Source organism: Haliaeetus leucocephalus, unplaced genomic scaffold, assembly GCF_000737465.1.
Source record: "Haliaeetus leucocephalus isolate CR32 unplaced genomic scaffold, Haliaeetus_leucocephalus-4.0 Scaffold871, whole genome shotgun sequence".
Taxonomy (NCBI): Eukaryota; Metazoa; Chordata; class Aves; order Accipitriformes; family Accipitridae; genus Haliaeetus; species Haliaeetus leucocephalus.
This window is the reverse complement of record NW_010973307.1, coordinates 2,581,789-2,609,147: the sequence shown is the minus strand read 5'-3', so window position 1 is coordinate 2,609,147 and position 27,359 is coordinate 2,581,789. Positions and strand designations below refer to the sequence as shown.

Here is a 27,359-nt window from a genome sequence, read left to right as displayed (position 1 = left end):
AATTCCCGGGACCCCCTCGGTCAGGCCCTGGGTGTCCCTGCCCCCCCCCACCCCCCGAGGAAAGGCGGCCCTGTGAGGGCACCGGCCGTCTCTGAGCGGGGACTGTGGTATCCCGCCCCGCTCCTTCTCCCCTCAGCATCCTTCCGTACCCGCCGGGGTCGGGCTGGCTTTCTCCAGCCGGCCAGGAGACGGGATCAGCCCCAGGGTTATGCCCCTTCCTTGCCTTCCAGGGGCATCTCGCAGGGCTGCCAGGCGGTCGTAAACCGTCCCCGGGTTCTCCATCCCGCCCCTGTTGGTGTTGCTGAGGTTACCCCCGCTTCCCCGGCAAGTTTTTGTGGCAAAGGCCTCCCCAGGCCCGCTCGCCTTCGAGCATGGAGTTCGCGGAGCTGATCAAGACCCCTCGAGCGGACAACGTCGTCCTGCACCGCCCGTTCTACCTGGCGGTGGAGGGGACTCTCTGCTTAACTGGCCATCATCTCATTTTTTCATCACGGCGTCAAGATAACGCTGAGGAGCTGTGGCTGCTGCACTCCAACATTGATTCTATTGAAAAAAGGTATGCCTCCTAACTTCCCTGCTTTCCCACACCTAATTGTTTGTGTCTCATGGGTTGAAAAGTGGTTGTCAAGGCCGGCTTGCACCTCAGCTATCTCAAATCCAGGCCTGGAGAGGAGAAAGGACAGTTAGAGCACCGGGCAGAATATTGGCATGGGCAGGTTGATTCTCATTCTGTTTGTATATTGATATTTGGCTGTTGCATCTTAAAGATTATTTTTTTTTGTCTCACATAGAGTTGGAATTTTTATGTTTAAAGACCTTTGTCAGCAGTGCTCTGTGTTTGAACACCTTTGTCAACAGTGCTCTCTGTTAATTGTTTGGTGGATTTTATCAGTAGCTCTTGACACACCTTAAAAAGGATGCATCTCTACCACTATCTAACAGAGATGGAAGCCGAGGCACTGATGAAGTGATTTGCCTTGGGTTGCCTGGCAAAACCAATGGCAGAAGTGGACTCCGGACTTTCTCAGCCTCAGATCTGTCTCCTTTTGCTCGACGCTATCATCCCTTTGCTCCTCCAACTGCTTATGGAAATCAGTAACACTTTAGCAGCATACTCCTTGCGGGAACAGCATGGGAAAGCTGAGTTGTAGCTGCAGCACTCCATTTTATTCTTGCCCATCCCCTTTTGTTGCACGGACTTCAGAGATTAATCTTCTTACCATTACTTCTCTCTGCTTTACGTGTGCTGTTGCCCCATCACAATTCCCTCCTTGAGTGGCAGTCCCATCTCACCTGGTCATTGTCTTCTGCTTCCTCACCTTGGCCCTTTTTTCAGTTTGCTCAAAATATTTTATTTTGTTGTTAATAACAAAGTTAGTCCCCTGTTTTCCTTGCCTTTTAAGGAAATCTGGAAGAATAGATTTCCTTTCTGCCAGCAAGGCTAGGAAAAAATCAAGCAGCAGCAATTAAAAATATCCAAGTTACCTCAGAATCTGAAAATGGGTGAAGTACTGGGCGCTGATTAAGTTTGTTCCTGATTTCTCTGAGTGTTTCTGAGAAATGCTGCGTGTTGGCCTGAAGGTGGAGAGGAACACAGTGGTGGAAACCTCAGGAAATCTGTTCCCATCTAGTATTGCTCAGTCATCAGGGCAGTTTTGCCTCATCCTCCTTACTGCTTGTACTAAACCAGCTGTAGCTCTGTTTTGAAAATTATTGTGGACAAACTTTTCTTTCTGTTTTATTTTTATGAGCTTAGTTGCAGTTACAATGGAAGTTAATACCAAATAAGCAAGAAACATTTTAAGTTATGGCGAGGGAGTAGTGCGTTGCTAGCTCAATACGTGATTTATAACAGAGTTAGCTATGTCTGCAGATACTCACAGCCCTTATTGCCAGCCCTGGTTTCTAGAAGGTCTCTAGAGTAGACATCTCCCTCCCTGAGAGTAGCTCTGTGTGAATGTAATTGCAGTGAAACTCTGCCATATAAAAGCATAAGAGTATATTCTTCTCAGGGCTAGAGAGAATGGAATAACAGGGCTCTTAAACCAGTGAAGGTTGTAGAAGGGTCCAGTTTGGCACTACTTCAGGTTATTTGTGCATGACAACTGTGACATTGTGACAGGTTGATAAAATCTGTTCTGCTTTCGTGACATGAATGTCTTTTGTACAAAACAGTGTTTTCCCTAATTATCAGATGGTCATCAAATTGCTTCTTAAATTTTGGTAGCTTTTTAAGCAAGTTAAATGTGACCTGTAGGGTTTGTTGAGAAGTGGAACAGTCTCTAGTGATCTCCTGTGGTGTTTTTGCTTAAAGAGAACACAGCCCTGGTGATGCGTTGTAGCTGCCCCGTGTTATTACCTTGGAGAGCTGTGAAATAGCGCTGCAACGAGGGCAAACGATGCACAGACTGGCTCTGCTGGAGTTGCAGAACTTTTCTGTCAAAACGCCTGTAGTTCTTCCTTCAGCACTACCCAAATTATAATTGGTTCTGCATGTTAACCTTTGTCTGCGCAGAAGAAATAGATAATGACCTTTCAGCTGTAATAATAATTCTGAAATAAATTGCAGGCTCCTTTTGTAGCACAGGTGGAGCAACCCAAAGCTTAGCAACAGGCCTCCTCTTGGAGCGCGTACAGCTCTGGGGTTCGGCCACGAGGGACTGAAACTTGGTCCTTCGGGTCTTGCCTGCTTCTGCTTCTTGCATCGTCCTTGGCTGCCGCAAGCGCTCCTGCGCTGTATGAGGATACTCAGCTGCTTTTCCTTAGTTCGCTGCTTTGAGAATTAAATTCTACATCATTCCTGTGAATACTGGTGGCTAGTTAAGGTAAACAAACACTCGATTTCTGTTCGGGCATCATCCTTCTTTGAGGTACGTGAGGAAGACTGGAGAGGGCGTCTGTGAGCTGTGTTTGGTTTTTGTAAGGTGGAGCTTTTTCTGGGTTGACTCGCGTTGTAACCAGCGGTGGTGAGACCTCAGCTTCTCTGAGGTCTGCAGAGCAAATAGCTCCGTGGCACTGCAGGTATCAGAAACCAAACTTTCTTGTTAAAGACAAGGGAGTGCAATGTAGCCAGACTGAAATGTTATTTTAAAAATTTAATTAAACTCAAATGTTTTAAGCAACCCTCAAAGTTCCACTGCATTACTTTAATAAAACTGGAAACTTCCAGCTGAAGCTTCCAGTTGTATCAGGAAATACCTGAACAGTCCTTTTCTCTTTCACGTTTTAAAGAAAAGCTAGGAGGAAAACCTTCTCTTTTTCTTGTAACACTTACACTTCCACTCACTGCTGTATCACAAAGATGGAATTTAAAAAAAGCTAATACCAAATAAAGAGGTGGTTTTGTCTGTTTATTTTTTTGAAAGGTGATATTGTGGTCAAATTACTACTAATGGAATTTTGTCTTGTAGGCATATGTTGTGGGAAGAGCTGTAATACTTCATCATACCTTAGAAGATCCTGTTCTTAAGAGACTCTTTCATGTCTTGCTGTAGGTTTGTGGGCTCATTGGGTACCATCATTATAAAATGCAAAGATCTGCGAATTATTCAGCTTGATATACCTGGAATGGAGGAGTGTTTGAACATTGCTAGCTCTATTGAGGTAAGAATTCATAATGATAAGTAACACCTACATTCTCAGATCTCGATCTGTCCTCAACTGTAACAGCTTTTTTCCAGTTGGAAAGGTTTTCATTGATGTTCTGTAAGGCAAATGAGAATTGTGGGATGTTTCATTTCAATTGGTAAAATATTGGTTTTTGCTTGTAGGTGGTTTTTTTAAAAACAAAACCAAAAAACAAACCACCATACTTTTCTTGATCAAATATCTTGCCATAGCATTTGGGAAAATGAAGCTCAGCTTCATTATGCTGGAGCATGAGGAGGCAAAACCAAATCAGACTGGTTTTGTTTCATGTGTCTCAAACAACATTAAGTGACTTCTTGAGTTTAAGATCTGTTGTTAGTAATCATGTAAATGACACGTAGGATGTGTCCTGTTAGTTATACCTGTTCAGTGTGCATCTTTCTCATCCTTTGGTGCGCTGTTACATAGTGTATCCTGCAGAAATGATACTCTGTGTACAAACCCCGAGTTGCAGTTAGATTGTCTGTTATCATCTGCTTTTGTTTGTCCTACAGTTTTTTATGTATATTTAACTACCTGGCAGGTAACTTAGTATTTCAGGCTTAAAGGCTATATACTTTTGGGTGGCTTAAGTTTGCATCACCAATATTAGAGGAAAACACTATTTGCTGTATGTTTTTTGGAATAAAATATAAGTTTGAATGAATTAAGTAGCTGTTTATTTCTCTCACCCACACAGGCGCTTTCCACTCTGGATTCTGTCACTCTCATGTATCCATTCTTCTACCGGCCCATGTTTGAAATCGTTGAAGATGGCTGGCGCTGCTTTCTGCCTGATGAAGAATTTGAGCTCCTCAGTTCAGTGGTAAGTTGGATCTCAAAGATTTGCACAGGCATTCAGATATACTTGTGCACGTAGTTTGTGAAGTATGTCATTGTCCTGGTTTCAGCTGGGATAGAGTTCATTTTCTTTCTAGTAGCTGGTATAGTGTTATGTTTTGGGTTCAGTATGAGAAGAATGTTGATAGCACACTGATGTTTTCAGTTGTTGCTAAGTCGTGTTCATACTAAGTCCAGGATTTTTCAGCTTCTCATGCCCAGCCAGCAAGAGGGCTGGAGGGGCACAAGGAGTTGGGAGGGGACACAGCCAGGACAGCTGACCCAAACTGGCCAAAGGGGTATTCCATACCATGTGATGTTGTGCCCAGTATATGAACTGGGGGGAGCTGGCCTGGGGGTGGAGATTGCTGCTCAGGAATGAACTGGGCATTGGTCAACAAGTGGTGAGCAATTGCGTTGTGCATCACTTGTTTTGTATGTTCTGATCCTTTTATTAGTATTGTCATTTTATTAATGTTATTACCATTATTATTTTCTTCCTTTCTGTTCTATTAAACTGTTCTTATCTCAACCCATGAGTTTTACTTTTTTTTTTCCCCCAGTTCTTTCCCCCATCCCACTGGGTGGGGGGGGGAGTGAGTGAGCAGCTGTGTGGTGCTTAGTTGCTGGCTGGGGTTTAACCCTGGATGGTAAAAACAGCTGTCTGGTGCTTGGGTGAAGAGTGAGTGTTGTTCAAATATTCACTCTGTAGACATCAGGCATTTCTGTTTGTGCTGAATATTCCTACTTAGCACTTGTTTCACATTGTGCAAATGAAGTTTTGAGGCCTATTTAAAAGTTACCTGGGAGGACATGAAGGTAGGACATGTTTTTGTCCTTTGGGGATGGTCCTCCTCACTGTAAGAACAAATTTAAGACCTTTGGCCTGGGTTTGTTATACTTAACCTTGCATCTGAAGTGGAGTGGGATGAATCTTTGTCAACCTCTTAATTGAAACGAGGCTGTTTTTTAAAAATTGCTAAGGATTTCTTAGCTCTCTAGGAAGATGACAATAGGTAAAGATGCCCAATTTGAAACACTTCACTCTAGTTCATGCTGGGGAAATATCAGGAGGGTTTAGAGAGCAGGAAATTTCCAGTCCTATTCTTCCAGGTGCTGTGAGCACATGTTGATATTATTTTGGTACCTGTAGGGTAGGAATTGTTCTTGTGGCGTTGCCTGTTTTATCTGTTATTCAAGCTTCATTTTAGGATGCTGAATTTGATAAGTGGGAACTGACTCGGTTGCAGGAGCTTACCTGTTCTAATAGTGCCTTGGGTTAGCATCTCTGTGTTCTAAGTCTTGGTTTCACATTTAATATGTGCACTTGCTGCATCATCGTAGGTTTGAGACCACATCCATTAGTACAGCATCAAAGAACATTGATTTGTTTCTTTCATCTGCAATCCAGTTTATCTGCAGCATTTATCACTTCCTGTTTATGACTAATAACTGAATAATATGATTAGCTTGACCAGATTTGTATGATGAAATCACTAGAAAATTAAAGGAGTTCAGAGATCTTTCTGGCTTTGTTTTATAATTAGAGTACTCTCACATGCCCTATCTTCATCTGCTGTCAAAAGACATACAAACTGACCTGTTCTAATAACTAGCACCACAGTTTTGGTTTTAATTTCAGCTGGGAAAGTCAGACATGTGGTCAGAGTGTTCTGCTCTTTGAAGGCAAAGCAGCAGACGTTTTCCCAGCTCAGCAAAGGAAGCTTGCAGGCATTTCAGTAAGAATCAAAAAGCCAGAAACTGAAGTGCTATTTGGTGAGAAGGGAGGAGTGTGAGAGCAGGGTTGAAGGCAGCAGAAGGAAATCCTTTGGAACTCAGTGAAAGGTTGCAGGAGATGGTTCTGCTTCTGTTCATATTTTGCTTTCTGTGTGTAGCTGAAATCCTCTTTAGATTTCAGGGATCAAATCACTGCTGATGGTTGTATTTACCAGCATGATACAGGAGCTAACATGGATCTGTTGATTTTTTTTTTCCTTTTTGTTTCAGAGGTTTCAAAATGCATTGGTAGCTTACTTGTAAATCTCTTTGCTTTCTGAATGTGTGCTCCTTGGAAGGCTTACTTTAAAAACCTGATTACTTTATAGTGCTACATTTCAAGGGCAATAATTTCTTTAAAATATGCATGTCTAGCAGCTGTTGATTAATTCCTGGCTTTTAACCCAAAACTTCAGATGTAACTCCTTTTTAATGAAATGGTGAGAAAAGCCATGTTCAAATGATTTACATTTCCTGAACAACAGATAAATATATTGTTGACCAAATATTTCTTGTTCTGTAATTAAACTGTCTTATGTGACAGGCTAGAACAAGTAAATGGCTGATTTAATTTTTTCCTCCCATAAGTCAAATGAGTAGAATTCAGAAAGTTACCTCCCTCTCCATTAAATCATCCATCTGGATCTGTTATGCTTTACCTTCCCCAATATGGTAACAACTTGTCAAAAACTGCATTTCACCCACACTGCAGCTCTAGCAATGTATTAATTCCGCATTTGTCTGCTACAGGACAGTTGTTTTAAAACTGACACATTCTATAATGGCTAAGTAAAACTATAAAAGTTAAGACTAAAAAAAAAATTAGGTAATACATTAAAAATTTAGATAATATGGTATGGTATTATACCGTATAATAATAGTTTATCTGTTTATGTTGGCATATGTTGTGCCAAATGTGTTTTTCTCTCAACACACATAGCCCCTATGTGATTTCACTCCATTGCATTGATCTGACAGAGTGTCATCTAGCGTTGCCCCTAGAATTTGATAGCAAGCACTTAAGCACTTTGCCCCTGCAGCTCAATTCCAGGATTAGGGAGGCTGCTATACTACATTCTTGCATTTAGTCCATGAAGGTGTTAAGGGAAGAACTGTTAAGGCAAATGATTTCATTTGATCTAACGAAAATGGAGCAGTTAAAAAGTTTCAGTGGGCTGTCATTTGCTGATGGCTGTTGCTGTGTGTGCTACCTGTTTATTTTCTTGGGACAGGTCAGTAAGGCTTTTGTCAAACATCTATGTCATGAACTGCTGTTGTGATAAGTCCAACATACCAACAGAGTAGTTCAGCTGAGAATTAAGTCATATGAAGAAATCAGCTCAACGTTTCACTAAATGTCACAGCAAAAACTCTGTACAGTGCCTGCAGGGTCCAAATTATTGTACTGCAAGATGAGACTTTGAAGATACTATAGACAAATATATGAATGGAGTAAAAGAGGCACAGGATAGTTAATGTTTGCTCATCCAACTTCTGGTTGTGTGTTGTGTTTTTGCTTGAAGCGCTGGGTAGTACATGAGATCTGGATTGGTTGTAGGTATGTCAGGTGAAATGTGTGTAAAAAGTTTGTATTCTTCACTGTGCTGCTGCATAAGTAGTGAGTGGCTGAATGGAATTAGAACATAGGCAAGGGTTTTCACATTTTTCTGAGGCAGAGAAGAGCTAATATGTCATGGTGGAGTGGTTTCTCTTCTGCCAGCTCTTACAACTGCAGGATACTGCAAACTGCAACTTTGGAAGATCAGTTTGTTCTTAAAGGTAAGTGAAGTTTATACAATAACAGTATAATTAATGTGTGGGTATTTAATTGCCGCCAAATTCACTTTCTTCGTTCCCTTTTTTTTTTCTCCTTTCCGTTTTGTTGTAGGAAAGAGCTCAGGGTTCTGGACAGTTCAGCTAACTGTGCTTTATCCACTGTCCAGGAGCTGCTTAAAAACATGAATTTTCTGGTTTGGGGTTTGTTTTGTAATGGTGTGGATAGCCCATATTTTGCTCCTGTCGGACAAGCATCAATATTTGCTTGCATCTGTTGTTATGCTTCTTGTCCATGCACATTCTGTTACTAACAGGGCTTGTTGCCTTCTGCCTGTTCCTTGGAAATGGCCTCTGTCATTGCTGCTTGCAGGATCCTTTAAGGTCCCTGCTGGTTTCTTGACTTTTCTTTTATGGCTTATTAGTAGAGCTTGAATTGTTTCACACTGTTTTGTAGAAAATGACCTCTCCTAGCAATTATAAGTTTGGAGAGGAAGGATAACTGTTGTTTTAGCCTTTCACTAACATTTGAAAATCAGTATCTCTAAAAAAGTACTAGGTTAAGAAAAGTAGAAATGCAAGAGTTAATCCTGTGCTGTGTTTAAGAAAATACTTCTACTTTCTTACTTTGGACTCCTCTACTCCCCTTTCTGCTCATCCCCCAATTCTTTGCTGCTTCTAGCCTTAACTGAAATTAACTTTTTTTCTGATTCCCTAAAGTACAGATCTCTTGCTGGGAGAAGTAAATGTTAACTTTATACTTTCTCTGACTTTCATGCAGCATACTTATCTGGTGATGTCTGAAGATGAGGTCCACCTCTTCTCTTTCACTGCTTCCTGTAGTTGCACATAGTTGAATTGCTGCTAACTCACTCATCCAGTTAGTAATGGCAATTTTTTCTTCCAAATTGCAGACATCCCAAGCAAAAGCCAAGAAGAGTCTTGCACTGTTGGGTTTTACTATCATCTGATTCATGTTGGAGTGTATTTTAGCAGTCTGAAGCTGGCATTGCAGAGGTTAACTGGATCTCTGCAGAAGCAGCTATGCTACAGAAGACACATGGTGCTAATCACTGCCACTCTCTTCCTCCTTCCCATGTCACAGGAAATTATAACTGGATGACATAACAGTATCATCTGTCTTGTGTTATAAACGGTCAGGAGAGGAGGTTATGGGCAGAGTTAAATTACCAAAGTGGGAGACAAATCAGGTCAATACTCTTCCATTCCTTTTCCTACTGGTGGTATTGGTGACATCCAGTCTCTCAGAAAGCATACCATGGAGTCTTGATTTTTGCCTTCCCTACAATCCTGTGTGGCAGTAAGGTATTTGTCAGTTCTATATTCATGCATATTTTTTCATTGCAGACAAATTACACACCATCTTATGAAATCTGCCATAATTTAACATAGACTCCCCAAAAAACTATAAAAACTATCATTGTTGGCACATTAAAAGCATGAGCTATGACCAGCCAGCCTCCCTTATGTGATCCAGAACTTCTTTCATCTCTGCCTATGACGTGATTGCCAGAGGCAGTTTAACTTTGCATCTGGGAGAACCTCTGCTTTTTATAAAATGTAGATGTTCAGAGAAGCTGTTTTGAGGCTAATGAATAATAAAATAAGCTTACAACAGGGACAGCACAAAACTGTCCGGGTAGGCTACTGAATGCAGGTAGCAATTGCGGTTCATGATGATAATGCACAAAATGTGTACCATTCTCAGCATCTTTTTCTTAGGCTGCCACCAAAAGGAACATTTTTTTCCTGTCTCCTAGTCCACACATCCCATGCCTTGGATCTACTGATGGTGAAATAGTGTTGTGAATCAGTTCAGCTTGTTCATCTGATGGAAAGACTTCATTGCCAGAAAAGCTTTCTAAATCGATCCTAGTTCTCCATTGGACCAGTGAGCTAGTCAGATTGATTTATATAACCAGGTACCGGTCAGGAGGTGTAAAGCAAGAGGTAGTTCTTCCTCTGGAAGAAAGGAGAGAGCAAAAGAGACCTACTTCTGATCAGAGCTGTGTAATTAATGCATGCTAAACCAACCTTCCTGAATTGACGTGGGTTTTTGTGTGTTCTGTTACCGCATAATTTAACTGTCATGCTCTTCTCTTACTTTCTGTGATACCTGCTTTATCCCCCTACCTTTTTGTCTAGCTGAAACTTTCTTTGAACACAAATGAGCAGAGTTTTTTATGGCATCTGTATAAGGTCACTGCCTGCTGCCATGGCACGCAAATCTTTCCCAGTCTACCGAAAACACCTCAGCTGAGGAGTTACTTAAGGTCTTGTTTGCTTTCTCACACTTGTGTCATGTCAGTGCATAGGAACTAAAAAGAAAAAAAAAAAATCAACCTTGAAAGCAGTTGCCTGTTCCTCTTCAAAAGGTTTTTATATTTCGTTTTATCTTCTTTGGAGCTTTTTACAGCTATTCTGCAGCTACTTTTAAGAATTTAATGCTGCTGTTAAAAACAAAACATGTTATAGGGGCTTCTTGGTCATTTTCCCCACGAAGGCTTCTGTCAGCAGGTTTTGTTGGCCATAAGGAATACAGGATAAGGATGCACTGAAGATGCAGCCCAGCCAAGCCACCGTCCTGCTATTGAGGACCATGAGCTCAGTTCCCTGCCAAACTTTAGGCAAGGTTCTGCTGTGTGCTTTGTCCCCCCGGGGAAAGCATATGCCTTGTGGCCATTTGATGTACCTGGATGGTGTCCTTAATGCAGGAGGCAGTGGTATGGTACCAGCCCAGAAGCAGCAAGCCCTCCATGAAGACTGAGCTTGTCCAAGGCTGCAGTTAGGGCAGTGTCAGCTCTTCCAGCCTGGACTTAAGTGATGCCGCTTGTTGACCTTTGGTTTAGCCTGAGATGGAGCCAAGTCCTGTGTCTGACCCTGGATATCAGGTAGCCTGAGTTCTCATGCCAAGTGCCTGTGAGGGTGCAGGGTGTCAATATTCAGCACTTTTCACAAGTGTTTGGCTGTTAGAAGCTGAAAAATTATATTACAGGAGTTCATGATGAGACCTTTGTGTTTAGATGCTGTGCTCGTTCCAGGAGGTGCTTTTGGAGGAAAAGCTGTAGTGCTTTACGTAAAGCAGAGCCCATAGAAAAGAACCAAGCTGGAAATTTTAAATTGCAATTTTAACCTCAAAGCAGCTTCATTGTCTGGACTTGGTGGACATTCTTGCCTTTCTTGGCCACCTATGTCTTGTGGACGGTGTTACTAATGCTGCTCTCAGCACAGATAGAGCTTTGAGCCTGTGTTACCTGCATCTAACTCAACTTTTTTTCCTTTAAATCTGCTGATGTAGGAATACATTTTTGTTCTGGGGTTTCCTTGAGAGACATACCATGCCCTTACGTCCTGTGAGATTGAAGCTATCTGCAAATGCAGTAAGTTCTGTTGTAGGGTGTACTGCAGACATGCTGTCTGCTGTGTCTGTGATACAATTAAAAGCCACAGTCACCCATTTCTGACCACATGGGCTTATTTTGTGCTCTTTGTTGAGGACATGGATAAACCAGGTGGGGAACTGTTGTTCAACAAGTCCTGCACCTCAAGAACCAGAGTCATCTGATAATTTCTTCCATTGCTTATGAGCTTTATCTGCACACTGGGTAGTGAGCTTCTGGGAGCTGCTGCAACAAGATATTATGATTGCAGGCAGCATCAAGAGGTGTGGGGAAAAAATAATCAGTCAACAGACGTATAAATGGATACTAAAAGGACTAGGCAAGGATATACCTTCTAATGTCTGTAATGCAACATCTGAGAGGGAGGGGATGAGGAGTGCAGTGCAGAGAGTAGCCAGGCTTGTTTGTTCTTGAATGGCATCTCTTTTGCCACGTTTTTGTTGGAGACAAAATATGGTGCTGGGTTTGATCTGACCGATTAGTGTAGTTATGCTGTTGCAGGGGGTCCGGGCTCCTGGAAGAACAAAAGTGATAATGCCAATAGTGACAACTGAGCTTTCATCTGTGGTGTGAATGGAATAGATCACCAGTATTACTCTCTGCATGTATTTATCCTGAATATGGAAGTTCCTCTCCCGTAGTATGTTATGCTGTAACAGTAGTAATCTGTTTTCTGACCCAAAGCCTGTATGTTCTGATCTTCTTCAGACAGACGAATGGCGTCTAAGCTGCATCAATAAGGAATTCTCTGTCTGTCCCTCCTACCCTCCGGTTGTCATTGTCCCCAAATCCATCGATGATGAAGCGCTTCGGAAAGTTGCCATGTTTCGCCATGGCAGTCGCTTCCCAGTCCTCAGCTATTACCATAAGAAGAATGGGATGGTAAGATGCATTTGAGTAATGGTTGTACCTGAAGGAAGTGTGTGAATCTGTCTGTTTAATGAAAAAACAACTTGTGCTCTAGACTTAATACAGTTCATGAGATGTTTGCTTGTTTTATTTTCCAGCTTACTAAGTGTATGCAATGAAACTGGTTCTGGGTGATGGAATGAGTAATCTCCATCCTAGAAATAGCTATTAATCTGCTTGTTTGGGAGTGTATGTGGCATGAGCTTGCTCACAGCAGTAAGATCAAGATGAGACTTGTAAAGCCACTGCTGGCACCCTTACTTGCTTTGTCTGCCAAGAGGCTTCATGCTGAAAGGATGGCAGAAACCACATTGTCCTGTCTCTGGGTGGTGGGCTGTCTCCTTCGTAATGGAGTCATGATGACAGCAAGCATGCCCAGAGCCAGCACTGCTTCTGCTGTGTAACTGTCGAAGGAGCGATCAGAACAATCTGTTCTCTGAGCCTGTCGGTATAACATGTTTCAGGAGTAGCAAATTCTTGGTGTTGCGCAGACTTTACCACCTTTTGACAAGCCAAAATCCGAGTGATACACTATAATTAAGAAATGCACTTTGTGAAATTGTTGAGTAATTCTTCGTATCTCTTGCTGATATAACCAGTTCTGAGGATGTTGGGATGTCCAACCTGTGGCTTGTAAAATTAATCCAGGCTTCTCAGTCAAATGCTCTAATGTGTTCTCGCTCCTGTTGCCAAGATTTGTAAGCCCTGAATTAGAGGATGTCTAGTCTGACTTAGTAGTACCTTTGGGGTTTTTTGCTTTGCTTTAAAATCAGCCATCCATCAACTTCATAACAGTCGTGCTTTCTGCTTTTTTTCAGCTTGACTGAAAACTGTTGAAGGAATATTTGTTCAATTATGTCTCTGAATTGTGCATGTTTCAAGTGTGAGGAATATAATAGCATTTGGCTCAGAGTGCTTGAACTCGTGACAGTAACGCTGTCTGTCACGTTGCTCTCCTGACTCTGAGTTCTCGAGCTCAGTTGGGGTTGCTGACTGGCTGCCCTCACATTTTAGTTATCATTTGAGCTGCTGGGATGCTTTCTGAATTGAAAGGCATTTACTAAAGAGAAACCTCAGCTCATAAATCTGTGCACCTAAGGTTTATTAGTCTAGCCACTGGGTAAAACTGTACCTAAGAGGCTTCTTTAACACATGACTGACTTGAGTGTTTTAAAAACAGAGTTGGGAAGAGATGTTAAAGATTACAATCCTGGAAATGTTGGTTCGTAAAGGAGCCATCAGCAGGAAAGCCAGTTCAGTGGCTCACAAAGGTGGTACTACAGGAATAACTAAAGGGGTAAAGCCTCTAAGATGATGTCTGCAATTTAGAAAGTGGCCTGCCAAATGATCACTCAATTCAAGGATTTCTAGTTTGTTTTTTAAATACATTAAGTCACTGCAAGGGACTGTACTTAAAAGAACTGAAGGATTCAGGGCAAGGGAGAACAGCAGCTGTAGGAAGAATTAGAGATGTTTCTGTGCATCAGGCAGTGCAGATCAGGGCATTTGCTTGTCTGTGTCCAGGTGTGGTGGATTGAACTTGAAGCAGATGGCAGTAGGAAGTGCGGTGGGGTGAGAGCTGCACTTGCTGGTGCAACTCCACAGAGAAGAGCTGGAGAGCCAGGAGAGCCCCACTTAATTTTCCCCCTGAACTGATGGAGGAAGCTTTTTAAGGTTGAGCTATCTCACTCCCGTAGGCATTCTTACAGTGACCTGAGTTTTTATGGAAAATAGGAGTATCCTGTGTGAATTTCAGTGGCACGCTACTCTAGAGAGCCATTCTCCATACCTGGTGTTGGGACCCAGTGACCTAATGCATGAGTTTGCAGTCTGTATTTACAGACTCCTAAGAAATCCTCCAGTGGAGGGGTGTCCCTTGCATAGTGAGTTTAAACTTCCAGTTCTTGTATTGGAGCTCAAGTGATGGGTGACTTTCAGTCTTAAGTCTCTACATTTCCAGTGCCTAATTCATGGTTATTTGTACCTGTAGGTCATGATGCGAAGTAGCCAGCCTCTTACAGGTACAAATGGGAGGCGGTGTAAAGAAGACGAGAAGCTTATTAATGCCACGCTACGGCCTGGCAAGCGTGGCTACATCATTGATACGAGGTCCTTGAATGTTGCCCAGCAGGCCAGGGCCAAAGGAGGGGGCTTTGAACAAGAAGCGCACTATCCCCAGTGGAGGAGGATTCACAAATGTATTGAGAGGTGGGTGAAATCACACAGGCTCTCCTCTGTGCTTGGCTTTGTAGGGTTGCATTGGCAGAGCCATGCTAGCTCCATAAAGTATTTGCTTCTGTAAGAAGTGGCTGTGTATCCTGGTTCCTGTCAACAGGGTCACATTCCTTTTTTTGGCAAAATTGGGTATGTAGATGATAAAGGTATTTGGCTTTGGAAAGCTGTGTTTGGTTCCTTGTTCTGAACAACCTGCTGCAGGTTTCAGACATCAGGCCATCTCCCTGTGCCATCTTTCTCTGACCATCTATAGCTGCACTCCAGCCTTCCTGTGTTCCCCTTTGCAGTAGTGCACAGGAATGAGCAAGTCCCTTGCCAGAAAATTTCTGCAGGTGAAGATTTGTTCTGCGGCAGTCACGCTCGTCTTACCCAGTACTTTTCTCTGGATATCTAATATTGTTTGGTCATTTGGAGACAAGTTACTAAGTTAAATAGGCTTTTAGTCTGGCTTTGTTCAGCTGCTCTTAAGCCTTAGTTTTAGGGAATCCTTCTACATGGGCATGCAGTAATGTTACTGGAGCTATCGGAAAGCAGTGACTCCCCGCATCACTGTATAGGCCAGCTCCTGAAGAGCTAATATAAGGAATTTCCTGGTCATTACTTTGAAGTATTTGGGTTTGCTTCCAAAAATTTTATGCGTACTTAAGTTTGATGTTGATTATTCTACAGGTGGACAAAGCATCAGATAGAGAGGAATGAATAAACCTCAATATATGAAGACTAAATATCTCGTGCTATTATTACTTGGCTTCATCAGCTTTTCTGAGATCTAGTCTGCTAGCGGCATCCTCTATTAGACCTGAGCACACACTGGAATTTGTGTCAGTAGTTTGGTGCCCCTGTAAGGCACAGTGTGAAACAAGACCAGAGAAGCATCTGGTTTTATCAGCTGCTTGCTCAATACCAGCTTTCCAGGGCTTGAGGAAATAATGCAACAAATGCAGAAGTGATACAAAATGTGTTCCCTCCCCCCCAGTTTTTCTTACATTCTTAAGAAATTAGCCAAACTAATCTTAGTGCGGCTCTACATTGAGAAGTTGAGTCTAGTTTAAAATTTCCGGTGTTACAGTGGAGTTGTGTCCTTGTGATGGATGGCTTTCAGATTACTGTTGCAGCTCTACAGGTTAAAACTCCACCCAAACTTCTGGTGTAGTACAGAGAATGAAGGTGGAGCACTTGAAGCTTGGCTGACACTTGCTACTGTCCATGCCAGGTTGCAGTCACACTTGTATTTGGTAATGGGAGTGAGACTACTGAAACACATTTTATATGGAAAGTGTAAGATATGGCTGAACACACACAGGGTTCAGGTAAGATAAGGAAAAGGCCCTACTATTTTAATGCCTTATGAAGCAACTTGTTTTGAAAGGTAAGAGACTTCTTATGTCTAGAGAGTGGTATTTTGCTGGCAGTTAGCCATGGCTTGGCATTACCAGTGAAAGCAGGTTTGCTGAATGAGGACACATGACTTCTATAGGGTTGTACTTTTTGAAATAACTGCATGTAACTTGTAGTGCTTTATTTTGAGATCAGTGTATTTCTGTGAGGATGTTGTCCTGGTTGCTATATTACTGCTTATGTTTTCAATAATATTTTGCTTTTCCCAAAGGTTTAATATTCTGCAAGAAAGCCTCATCAAACTTGTGGAAGCTTGTAATGACCAGTCGCACAATATGGACCGCTGGCTCAGTAAACTGGAAGCTTCCAACTGGCTGACTCATGTCAAAGAGATACTAACTGCAGCTTGTCTAGCTGCTCAGTGCATTGACAGGTAAATCTTTTTCAGAAAGCCTTGAGTTTTTAATTCACTCATTACAGATTGCTTGTGAAATACCGCTTTTTTCACTTTAAGTATTATAACCGGCCACCATGAACTGGCTTGCTTGTACCCATGCAAGATACTGTTTCATCATGGTTAAGGAATGTTCCTCCAGTAAATCATGCTTGCATTTTCAGAAGTACAAGCCTGAGGGAGGAAGTCTTGACTAAGAATAGGTATTAGATCATCTAGTTAAGGTATAATCCTATGCCTGATGCAGCCAATACAATTTAGTTATTTTTATTGAAGTTTTAGGTTAGAATCATCATAGAATGGTTTGGGTTGGAAGGGACCTTCAAGATCATCTAGTTCTAACCCCCCTGCCATGGGCAGGGACACCTTCCACTAGACCAGGTTGCTCAAAGCCCCATCCAACCTGGCCTTGAACACTGCCAGGGATGGGGCATCCACAACTTCTCTGGCCAACCTGTTCCAGTCCCTCACCACCCTCACAGTGAAGAGCTTCTTCCTTACATCTAACCTAAATCTACCTTCTTTCAGATTAAAGCCATTAACCCTTGTCCTATCACTACAGGCCCTTGTAGAAAGTCCGTCTGTGGCTTTCTTGTCGGCCCCCTTTAGGTACTGGAAGGCTGCTATAAGGTCTGCCTGGAGCCTTCTCTTCTCCGGGCTGAACCACCCCAACTCTCTCAGCCTGTCCTCATAGGAGAGGGCATTCCAGCCCTCTGATCATCTTAGTGGCCCTCCTCTGGACCCACTCCAACAGGTCCATGTCTGTCCTGTGCTGAGGACCCCAGAGCTGGACGCAGGACTCCAGGTGGGGTCTCACCCGATCGGAGCAGAGGGGCAGAATCCCTTCCCTTGACCTGCTGGCTGCGCTGCTTTGGATGCAGCCCAGGATACGGTTGGCATTCTGGGCTGCAAGGGCATGTTGCTGGGTCACATTGAGCTTCTCATCAACCAACACCTCCAAGTCCTTCTCTCAGGGCTGCTCTCAAGCCATTCTCCACCCAGCCTGTATTTCTGCCCATGTGAAATGCTGTTTGGTAGTGCTAGTAAAGTGAGAACAGAGAGTCTTTTAAAAAAGTCCTTTTTTTTCAGCTGAAAGTTTACAATACCTTGCTTCTAGTGATTAAAACAATGGCATTTCCTTGTTTTCCACAAGAAATTGTCCCGTGCTTTTTCCTCTTAAAATTTTTATCCCCATAGTCCTATCTAAGCAATCCTGTTCATCATTTGTAAGTGCTTGTGACCTCTTTTAACCTGACATTTCTTTAATAAATACTGCTGACTTGGCTAACTTGTCCTCAAAATGTCTTCAGACCTCAGCCTGGAGAGCAAAAGCTAGCTGTCAGGTGCCAGGAGGGTTTGTAAGACCAAATGCAGGGGTCTAAATGTGTTTTCTTTGTGGCTCTTGAGCGGTGAAAGCCCTTCTCAAAACTCAGGGAAAACCTCACTTTTCATACCAGCCAGGCAATGTGTTATACAGATACACAAATAGGCTGAAATGCAGTCTCATTGGTAAAACAGAATTACTGCATTAAAATATGAGCTGCTGTGCTTTTTAAAAGCACTGACAGTGCCTACTTAGTTATTGACTGTGCCAGAAAAGGATTGCTCTTGATCAATAGTTTTATCTGTAATTCTTTTCTGCATGTGTATAATGAGAAAGATCAGTGACGAAACTCTTCTGGCTTGTTGGGACAGTGGACAATTTCATCATTTTTAACCTCAGCTTTGCTTTTTCTGTTTACCTGGCACTGTGGCAGGCCAGCTCAGCATTGGTGCCTGGCCCACCTCATTCAGAGGCTGGAGGTCATAGCTGAGCTGACAAGGGTGGTTCAGTTATATTGGCCGTGGGGAGGGAATGGCTGGGCCAGATCTTGCAGCATCTTAAAGGTCTGGGGCCTGAAAGATGAAAGGGGAAATTAGTGTTATCCTGGTGTGCCCCACTGAGGAGTGCATAGGCTTGCAGTTAGCCTTTGCAATTGTGCTTGGCTGTTAAGCAGCCTCTTTATCTGCCACTGCCTGGGGAGAGGGAGAGAGTATCTGAAGATTATCTGTACTGTAGAGGGACTGGGTTTGTTTTAGACATAGGACTATAGACAAAGATGTTGCAATATTCAAGGTAGAGATTTTTATTCTTTTCACATCAAAAAGCGAGTAATGTGTGCAGGGTTACTTGCTTGGTAGATCTTTCTTATCCATGCTTTGCTGCTTAGGTTGGGTCTCTGCACAGAAAGAAATACAACCTGCAGTTAATTTCCTTTTTGAGTGTAAGGATGTGGCAGAAGTGAGACATTGAGTCAAGGTTTGGGAATAGTAAGGGGAATAAACACCATTTAATACCATCCAGTCCTTTCTTCAGGAGCACATGGATGAGATTGTGATACTGTATCCAAACACAGCCTAGGATGGAGGAAGACGGGAGGGAATCGGCTGTCCTGGACAGTCCCTACTGAAGTATGGGGAGTGATACCACATGGGCCCCTAGCAAGGTGCAAAACCTTCCTGCCCCAAACTCTGAGCTCCCTCTGCTCCTCACATTGTTCTGCTGATTCACTTGTGCTGGCTGGTGAATGAGGAGCCTTTGTGCTTGGCTCTTTGACAAGCTTCTCTGCTCAGCACACCAACTCTGCAGCCTTTGTGGAAGCCAAGCTCTGCCATTTCTTTCTTTCTCCCGAACTGGCTTATTGGCTTACTTTTCTTGCAGTAAACCCCAATTAAGGCCCAAATGCAATTAAGCCCAGGTTTGAGCATGAATCTCATAGTATTGTTTTGCAGAGCATCTGAGGGGATGATATGTCTTCATTGCAGTGCTTATGGGAAGATTTCAGAGTGCTTAGCAAAACAATAAATGACACAAGCAAATTTTGAGGTGCATTTCCATGCTATAACTCAAAGAGTTACCAATTCAAAATGGTGAGAACCACAAAGGAGATCTCACTGTGCATCTTCTGTCAACGTGGCAAAGGGTTGGGATTTCCAGAATGCTTAGCAAGGACCTAAGCCTTAAGTGATGCAGAGCTCTGGCTAGTGTTGGTGAGGATCCAGGTGGAGAAGGTGGTATGCTTCTGTGTGGGGTGGGGAGGGAAGAAGGGGTAGAGAGCCAGCAAAACCTCAGCATTGTCAGGGTGGCGACACTGGTGTCCATGGATGTCATGGCATCCATTGGGATGCGTGCATCCTTGGGATGTGTTCTGCTCATTCATATTCTTATTCCTTTCTGCCTTTTTCTTTGACAGGGAAGGTGCATCAGTGTTAGTCCATGGGACTGAAGGAACTGATTCAACACTCCAGGTGACTTCTCTGGCACAGATTATCTTGGATCCAAGGTGCAGGACCATACGTGGCTTTGAATCTCTTGTTGTGAGGGAGTGGCTGCAGGTAAGAAATGCCTATGGACAAAATGGCAATCTATTCTAGCGACAGTTGTATTGAGAAATAGCCTGAGAGGCAGCAAACAGGTTGGGCCTTGTTGCAGCCCTGCTTAGTGTGAATGGCCTTTGTCTTAAGAGCAACATCATTAACTGAGTCATTTGTATCTCTGACACTTTGCGGGGCCTCTGCCTCTTATGGCAGTTTTTTGGTTTGGGGGAGCTGCCTGTTTTGTGTGCTCAGGGTGAACATCTCTTTAGAGAACACTATTCAGACTAAACCACAAAACTTTAGTTCTACTCTTTGTATTTCTGCAGCTAATGCCCTCAGCCTGGTCCTTTGGTGCACCTACACCAGTTTGTTCTTAGTAAAATTCTCTGATCAAATACAGGGCTATTTACATAACCTGAAAAAGGCAGCAAAGTTGGTCATGGTCACTAGCAGTTTGTTACTGGATGCTTGATGAAATTACAGTTGTAGAAAAGAGCAATAATAGCATAGTTGCATGGACAGAACTAGCTCTAAAGTCTGTTTGCTACATGTACTCACATCCCATTACTTTGTGTGTGATGCTTTCTCTGATTCTTATGTATAGGCTGGTCACCCTTTTCAGCAGCGCTGTGCCCAATCAGCCTATTCAAATAGCAAGCAGAAATGGGAGGCCCCAGTGTTTCTCCTCTTTTTGGACTGTGTGTGGCAAATCCTTCGTCAGTTCCCTTGCTCTTTTGAATTCAACGAACAGTTCCTCATTATGCTCTTTGAACATGCTTACGCTTCACAGTTTGGGACTTTCCTGGGAAACAACGAAAATGAAAGGTTGGTGAGGATGCTTGCTTTGAACCCTTTAAATATCTGTATCTGACCAAAAAAAAGTCTCTTGGTTTGAAAAAGGGTGAGGGCGCTTCTGTGGTCTCCGTTAGCACAGGTGAGCCTCTCTTGTTGCAGTTATGTAGGCTGATGCAATGTTAGGGAGTTTGTCCCTCTTACAGGTGGGACTGTGTGACTAAAATTTGTGGCATGGTTAGGGAGTTGAATTAGTCTTCTCCAAGTCCAAGCTAATACCTTAGATTGTCTTTTCTGTTTCCCTGTGTGGCCTTGAAAAATCTCCACCCATCACCGGTTTATATAGTCTCTTACACAGAAACTCTTTCCATAAAAGAATAAATAAACAGCTAGAGTTCAACAATGATGTGAGTCATAGCTGAGGGAAGCAAAATTGTCCGTGCAGGCCTGGAGGAGAAGGTCAAGGCAGTCACAGGCCAAAGCTGGAAAATCTGGTTCTTACCTTGTCAGGGAGGAACATGACTCTGTAACCTGGTGGTCCTGATGCCCCCAGGAAAGGAAAGCTTTGGTTTGTGCATCATCCATTAACTGTTGAAAGTGGAAACTGTGGAAGATGCTCTGTCAGAAGAATCTGCCTCATAGTTACACCTTGGCAAAAGCTTTACTTGTTTGGCTCTGGGCATCACAATTAGGTTTGAGGTCTCTTTGGCCGTGCAGTAGTACAACTTCACCAGAAGGACCAAAAATCCCTCCAGCTGTAACCTGTGACTTGGAGAAACATGAATTGGCAATCTGCACTGGCTGAGGTTCTGAGCAAATGCTATGAGCTCTGAGATGGATGCTTGTGCAACTTTGAAAGAAAGCAGCCAGGACTGCATTCTGCTGGAGTCTACCTTGTCTGGTAATGATAGGCCTGTGCTGAGCTTGCTTACAAGCTTGTGGCATTTAAGGCACTTGAGCAGACCAGCACCTAGCTTCTGAATCCTAGCCTGGGTTAGATGCTGTGCTGTACTGGTGGGGCAGCTCTAGGCATGCCCTGAGTAGGGCTGCTAGGAGTAGCAAACAGGGTGGAGCCCTGGAGGACTGGAGCCTCCCGCAGCAGATGGCAGCTGCCAGAGAGGTTTGGATTCCTGTTTTGAACTCGGCAGTTCTCCTCTCGGGACTCCTGACCCCGGTAAGACCATGTCTGATGGTCTCCTGCTTAACTGAAGACCACTGAATGAGTAGAAGGCAAAAATAGAACTGATATTACAGATAAGGAAAGCAATTTAAAGCTTCCTGTAAACCTCTCTGCCCTTAAAGTAATCCTTGCTTAGAAGAGACTCTTCTGTCTTCTGCAGGGCTGCTGAACTGGTCATCTGCAAAACCAAGTTAGACTTGAAACCAGTAAGATGAAATTTGAAAGAGCATTCAATGTTACATGTAATAACCTGCCTGTCACATCTGAACATGTCAGCCTGTGAGCACAGAAAATGTTTGAAGTCTGATGTTAAGCTTGTGCTGTCAGAAGCATTCACAGGGATGGTGAATCTCCTGCCTGGGTGGCAGTTCAATTTGCTAGTGCATACAGAATGAGGTTTGCTAGAATCTAAGGAATAGAGACCCCTGTGTAACTCCTGGAGTTGGGTTTGACCCAGGAAAACAGCAGTGATTTCTCTCTGTGTTTGGATGCTTCCTGCCACTGGAGGGACCTAATCAGACGTGCCCATCGCACAATTCCAGCAATAACACTGCTTTAATGTACTCTGAGAATTGCACTACGATCCTTTCTTGATGCAGCCCTACCATACCTTCCAGCTCTATCTTAACACAGGAGTTTAATCCCTTTCAAAACCTGGCAGTCGAACCACTTTGGGGAGGTGACTGATTCTTCATCTGGACAGAAGGCAGCTAGCTTCCACCCAACTTATAAATGTTATTTCCCTGTCTTTTCTTTGAAACTAACTGTAATTGGCCAGGTTGAGTAAATTGCGTTAGGTTTACAGCCTGTGCTGTGTTGGTGAGAGGTATTGAAGGGATTAGCCTGAATTGTCTGAGCTAGCGGCATGTGGAAAAGCTTGTGGCCTTCTAGTCTGCAGGGTTCTGACAAAATGAGTCTTTACAGTACAAAAGTGAAAGCTAACTTGTTCCCCTGGGTTTGTTAGGTCTAAACTGAAGCTGCCGCAAAAGACTATGTCCCTGTGGTCCTGGGTGAACAGGTCTGAAGAGCTGAGCAAATTCCAGAATCCTCTTTTTGAGGCCAACAGCCTTGTCATCTGGCCTTCCGTTGCCCCACAGAGCCTGCAGCTCTGGGAAGGTAAGCCAGGCTTGCTTTTTTTATTACAGGCAATATATATTTTGTGGCTACTTGTAAAGCTTCTTAAGTGTTCACTGCTGTTCTCTGCTCTGTGTTTAGTCTATCTCAGCTGATGGTGATCTCACTCCCTTTGAAATCTGTTCCAGAATATTTTTGGCATGTGCCATCCCCAGAGGCATAAATGCTTTCTCCTTCTAAGGTTTGGTGACATGCCGCTCTTTGCCAGGGAGCCTTACTAGTACCGTTTAACTTCTTAGGCTATATCACTGCAGAAGTACTGTGCTAACCTATAGATGTTCTGCAGGCCTCAGGCTTTTTTTCTGTATCAGCCAAGACTTCCCATTCTCTGTTACTGACCATGTTGGCCAGGGTGGTCTCTGTGCAGTAGCTTCCCTGCTGCAGAAAACTTCTCCATCCCATGTATGCTGAAGAGTTAATTACAGTGAAGCAAGCAGGCTGTGATGGCAGGGTAGAGGCTGACTATGGATTGGTCTGATCAGTATATGAGAAAAAAGGAATGAAAACCCTTCAGTTTTCCTTTATTAACCTTGTTTAATGGAATGGTGAACTTAGAGAGGAGGGTCAGTATTTCTAAATGCTACTTAGCAGGGAGGGTAAGGAAAAAATGCATAAACTGTATGCACATTACTTGAGAGCTGATGGAATATAAATAATGTTTCCTCCTTGTAACAAGAAACCCTTCTCACTTGTGCTGTCTCTGGGCTTTCAGGTGTCTTTCTTCGGTGGAACAGGCCTTCCAAGTTCCTAGACGAAGCCCATGAAGAAATGATCAACATTATAAAATACAACAAGGAACTTCAGGCAAAGGTTAATGCATTGAGGAGGCAGCTAGCACAGTTGCAAACAGCTGATAGGATGCAGGAGAACCTGTGAGTTGGCAGGGCTTCGCCTCAGGTCTTGCCTTTCCAGTCCCCTTTACGTTAAAGACTATACATGGAAAGTGCATGTATTGCAGAGCCCTCTGGGTACAGCTGACCCTCAGTCCTCCCACTGCTGAAACCTTCACTTCACGCTATGTACCTCCCTGCTTTTTGGGAGGGATTTCTGTTTTGTTTACAGAAGACATACACAACTGGGCATAGTGTCCTCTCTTGGCAGCTCTTCTGTCTCGAAATTGAATACAGTGTCAGCAGAAGCTGGAACTCTAACCTCAACCCAACTGTATGGATGACCAGGATGGGCCAAGAGACTGGATGTTTCAGATTTATTTTGGACTTTTTCTGGTTTTGTTGAACTCTCTAAACACTCGGCAGGATTAAAATACAAAGTTATGTACAGATAGGTAAAGGCTTTTTGTCTGAAAGCACCTTTTCTCTCCAAGAGTAAGTAAGGCAGCTTAGTTCTTTAGTTTCCTGGAAAAACTAGAAAATGGTATAATCTAACTACAGGTTCTACCAGTCTATATGATACTCTCAGTAGCCTTCACATCTAACACTTGTTTTTTTGTGTTAAGCATTGGCTTGGGAGCAGTAAGTTGAACACCAAACCAGAGCAAGAAATTTCAGTGCAATACAGAACTGAAGTAGGGATTCTGCTGCTAGTGTTTAAGCCATGACCTTCAGGTGGAATTGTCCCTCGTGGACAAATATCTCCTAAGGAACAACAAGCTTTTTTTTTTTCATTCTACCTGGAAAACAAAAAGGTTAAGTAGTTGGTGGCGGTGTTCACTTGCAGAACAGTGGCTCAGAGCTGTTCTTTTAACTAGAGCCAAGCTGCCCTCTTGAAACTTCAGACTGTACTGGCTGTTTTTGTACACTTGAACAGGTTCACAGCACTGCTAGGGTGCAAGAGCAGCACTTAATGTACAACTCAACAAAACACTTTTGCTCCACCTGGTGTGCTTTTTCCTCTCATGCTCTTACTACACGTTTTGTGAAACTTCAAAAGCAGAAGTTAGGAGTTGAGGTGATCTAATGTATCAGGTAGCTGCTGCAGATTAAGAGGCCACCACACTACAAAAAATGCTAATAGTTTAGGTCATTTGTAGCTGCTAAAACTGCTTAAAGACTTTAGGGATAAGCTTTTTTTTTTCCAAGTAACTTTGTATTTTGTAGCTGATCTTTGTGTTTCTGTGAATGCAGTCTGCTTTTATAAAATCAGAGGTTTTGCTAGAGATTTTTTTTCTCCTTTAAAAAGACACATAAGAGTGGGTCTGAAATATTAACTCACTTAGGCATTCGTTCAGCTTGATTCCATTAGTAGCTGTACATGACTGAGAAGACTTGAATTAACAACAGCACATGTGGCTGGGATTATCTCAAAAGGCGCTTGCTGTTAGCCTATTTCTATTGAAATGAATGGAGCTGCGTTAGGTCAGTGTCGATCTCTTCGGAAACTGTTGAGCTTCCGTGACACTTTATGCTGTTTTGGAATGAAGCTGCCTTTATTTAAAAGCCACTTCACAAAGATAGATATATGTGAAAATGCAGGATCTTTAGTCGTCATAGAAGTATCTGGATAACAATCTGCAAAAATCATGTAACCACTAAATATATTCTAAGAAAAGTTCTATAATCAAGGAGGCTATATAAAATTATGTGATAGTGATTAAGTGCTACCTTAATGCCTTTTGATTCAGTCCTTATTTCCTTAATTATGTTCTTCTCAACTAACCTAAACTTAGTCCTAGAGTCATCTGGCTTAAAAAATAAAAAGATCCCTTTTAAACTATTGTTCACTTAAGGCAGAAGAATTAATTCCCCCCTACTTGTAATACCAGTTTCTTTTTAGGTTTGGAGAGCGACAGTCTCGTTCACTAAATCAAATCTGACATAAAGAATGCTTCTCAGGGTGGCTGGTGATTGGTACCACGCAACAGGGGAGGCACAAGTTGGCCATGCCTTCCACCTCCAAACACTGGCTTCTGGAGCTACCTTCTGGATATATTGCAAATGTAAGCCCTTAAAATTATTGCTCACCCTTTAAGATTATGTCTGTGGGATCTGCATCTGCCTGGGTGTTGTATCCCTATCCAGTTCAGAATTTCTACTGTTCCTGTACATCTAAAATACATTATCACTAGCCAGATGAGAAGGATTCAGAAGGCACTATTTTCCCCATAATAGACTATACATAAAACACACGTAAAGGTTATGTAATTTCCTAACATAGTAATTATATATTGAGCTAAATAATAGAGAAGCAAAGGGGTGGGGTTTTTTTGATCTAATTGCCTGGCTGCTCTAGTCTCTTGTGCAAACTGCAGGCATCTGAGGAAATTGGGCAACCAGCTGTGACAGCTAACAAAAGGCAGAAAATTCTCTCTGAGCTGGCATTTCATCCTTGACTTGTGTTTCAGGACTGAATCCACACCCAAGTGCTGTGTGCTTGCCTTGGCTTAGTGGTAGTGTGGATCACAGCCTTCATGTGAAAATGCTAGTGTTATTCTGAGCAGCCACAGCAGTTTCTTCCCCAGTTCCTCTGCCATGCATCACCTTGTATTCACAGCAAACAGCAGGAGCTGGAGGCTTAAGTTAACCTGCAAATAATCACCTTCATGAGACGTTACCTGGAGCGGTCCAGCAAGGTATTGCACGTGATGGAGTTGAGATGAGATGTGTGGACCCTTGCAGGTCCTCCTGGGAGCAGACAGTTCACAGACCTCTTATGTCAGGCTACTTGTACGTTCTCTTTTAACCTTTTCATTCCCAGTGCTTCCCAGGCTCCAGTCAGGTGGCTACTGGTAATACACACCAGAGCACTCCAGGTCTTTGCTTACCTGCATGTCCATCATATTTAATCACATATTTAATATTGATGATCAACTTGCTTGCTCTTAGAGGGGGGGATGTCTGCTGGACTCTGCCACAAGAAGTCACTGACACCCTGTTTGCAGGTTACTTGTGTCTTCCTGAGCTGTAAGCACTGTGGCAGTGCCCAGCTCTGGCTCTTCAGTCTGACACTGCCTTACGCTCTCGCTGACACCCCTGCTTCTGCTCTTTTGCACATAGCTATTTGTGTAATAAGCTGGACACTGAGGGCTGCCTCCCCCAAACTCTGGGGTCAATCAATGTGGACACTCTGCCATTTACCAAAAAAAAAAAAAAAAAAATAAAAGGGAAAAGGAACTAACTTGCACAGTTTTCGTAAGGGAATATGTACCTTCAATATTTTGATTGTATTGATCTAACTCTTGAATGTGGCGACCAGTTTAAGTGCACTATTGTCCATGTTGCATATGATATAACTTAAATTGCACTGTACAGCATATTGGCGTCTAATGTATGCTTTGCTAAAGCCTTGGAAAGTGCTATCGTGTACAGGTTCCTGTATGAGGGGAAAATGTCTACACTAGCACTCCCTTTTTTTGTAACTGTGTGACATTGAGTAGCACTGTGTGACTTGTGCTATGTATCTGTTAACTAGTACAAATTTAAGTGATGAGTGCACTTCTGTCCAAACATCTGGAATTGCTAATTGGACTTGGCTGCTGCATCAATCTTGATTTATTTTATTTTTTTTTAAACGAAATAAGTAACAGGGCTGGGAGTTGTGTGCTATTGTTAGATGTATGCTGTAT

The 27,359-nt window shown here is 43.0% G+C and overlaps 1 protein-coding gene across 6 annotated transcripts; it reads left to right on the top strand.

Moving 5' to 3' along the window:
• Positions 1-18: 18 nt before the first annotated feature.
• MTMR9 (myotubularin related protein 9) lies at positions 19-27,267 on the top strand. 6 transcript variants are annotated; one of them, XM_010583134.1, is made up of 11 exons: positions 19-556; positions 3,495-3,603; positions 4,328-4,453; positions 12,147-12,320; positions 14,338-14,555; positions 16,192-16,353; positions 19,608-19,749; positions 20,336-20,556; positions 22,668-22,819; positions 23,550-23,647; positions 23,900-27,267. In XM_010583134.1, the coding sequence occupies exons 1-11, from the start codon at positions 372-374 to the stop codon at positions 24,071-24,073; spliced, it is 1,761 nt and encodes a 586-aa protein (XP_010581436.1). In that variant the 5' UTR covers positions 19-371; the 3' UTR covers positions 24,074-27,267. The 6 variants fall into 6 exon arrangements, with proteins under 6 accessions (XP_010581436.1, XP_010581435.1, XP_010581438.1 ...); XM_010583133.1 differs by having other exon boundaries at positions 23,550-23,709; XM_010583137.1 differs by lacking the exon at positions 19-556 and adding an exon at positions 2,952-3,021 and having other exon boundaries at positions 23,550-23,709.
• Positions 27,268-27,359: the final 92 nt, after the last annotated feature.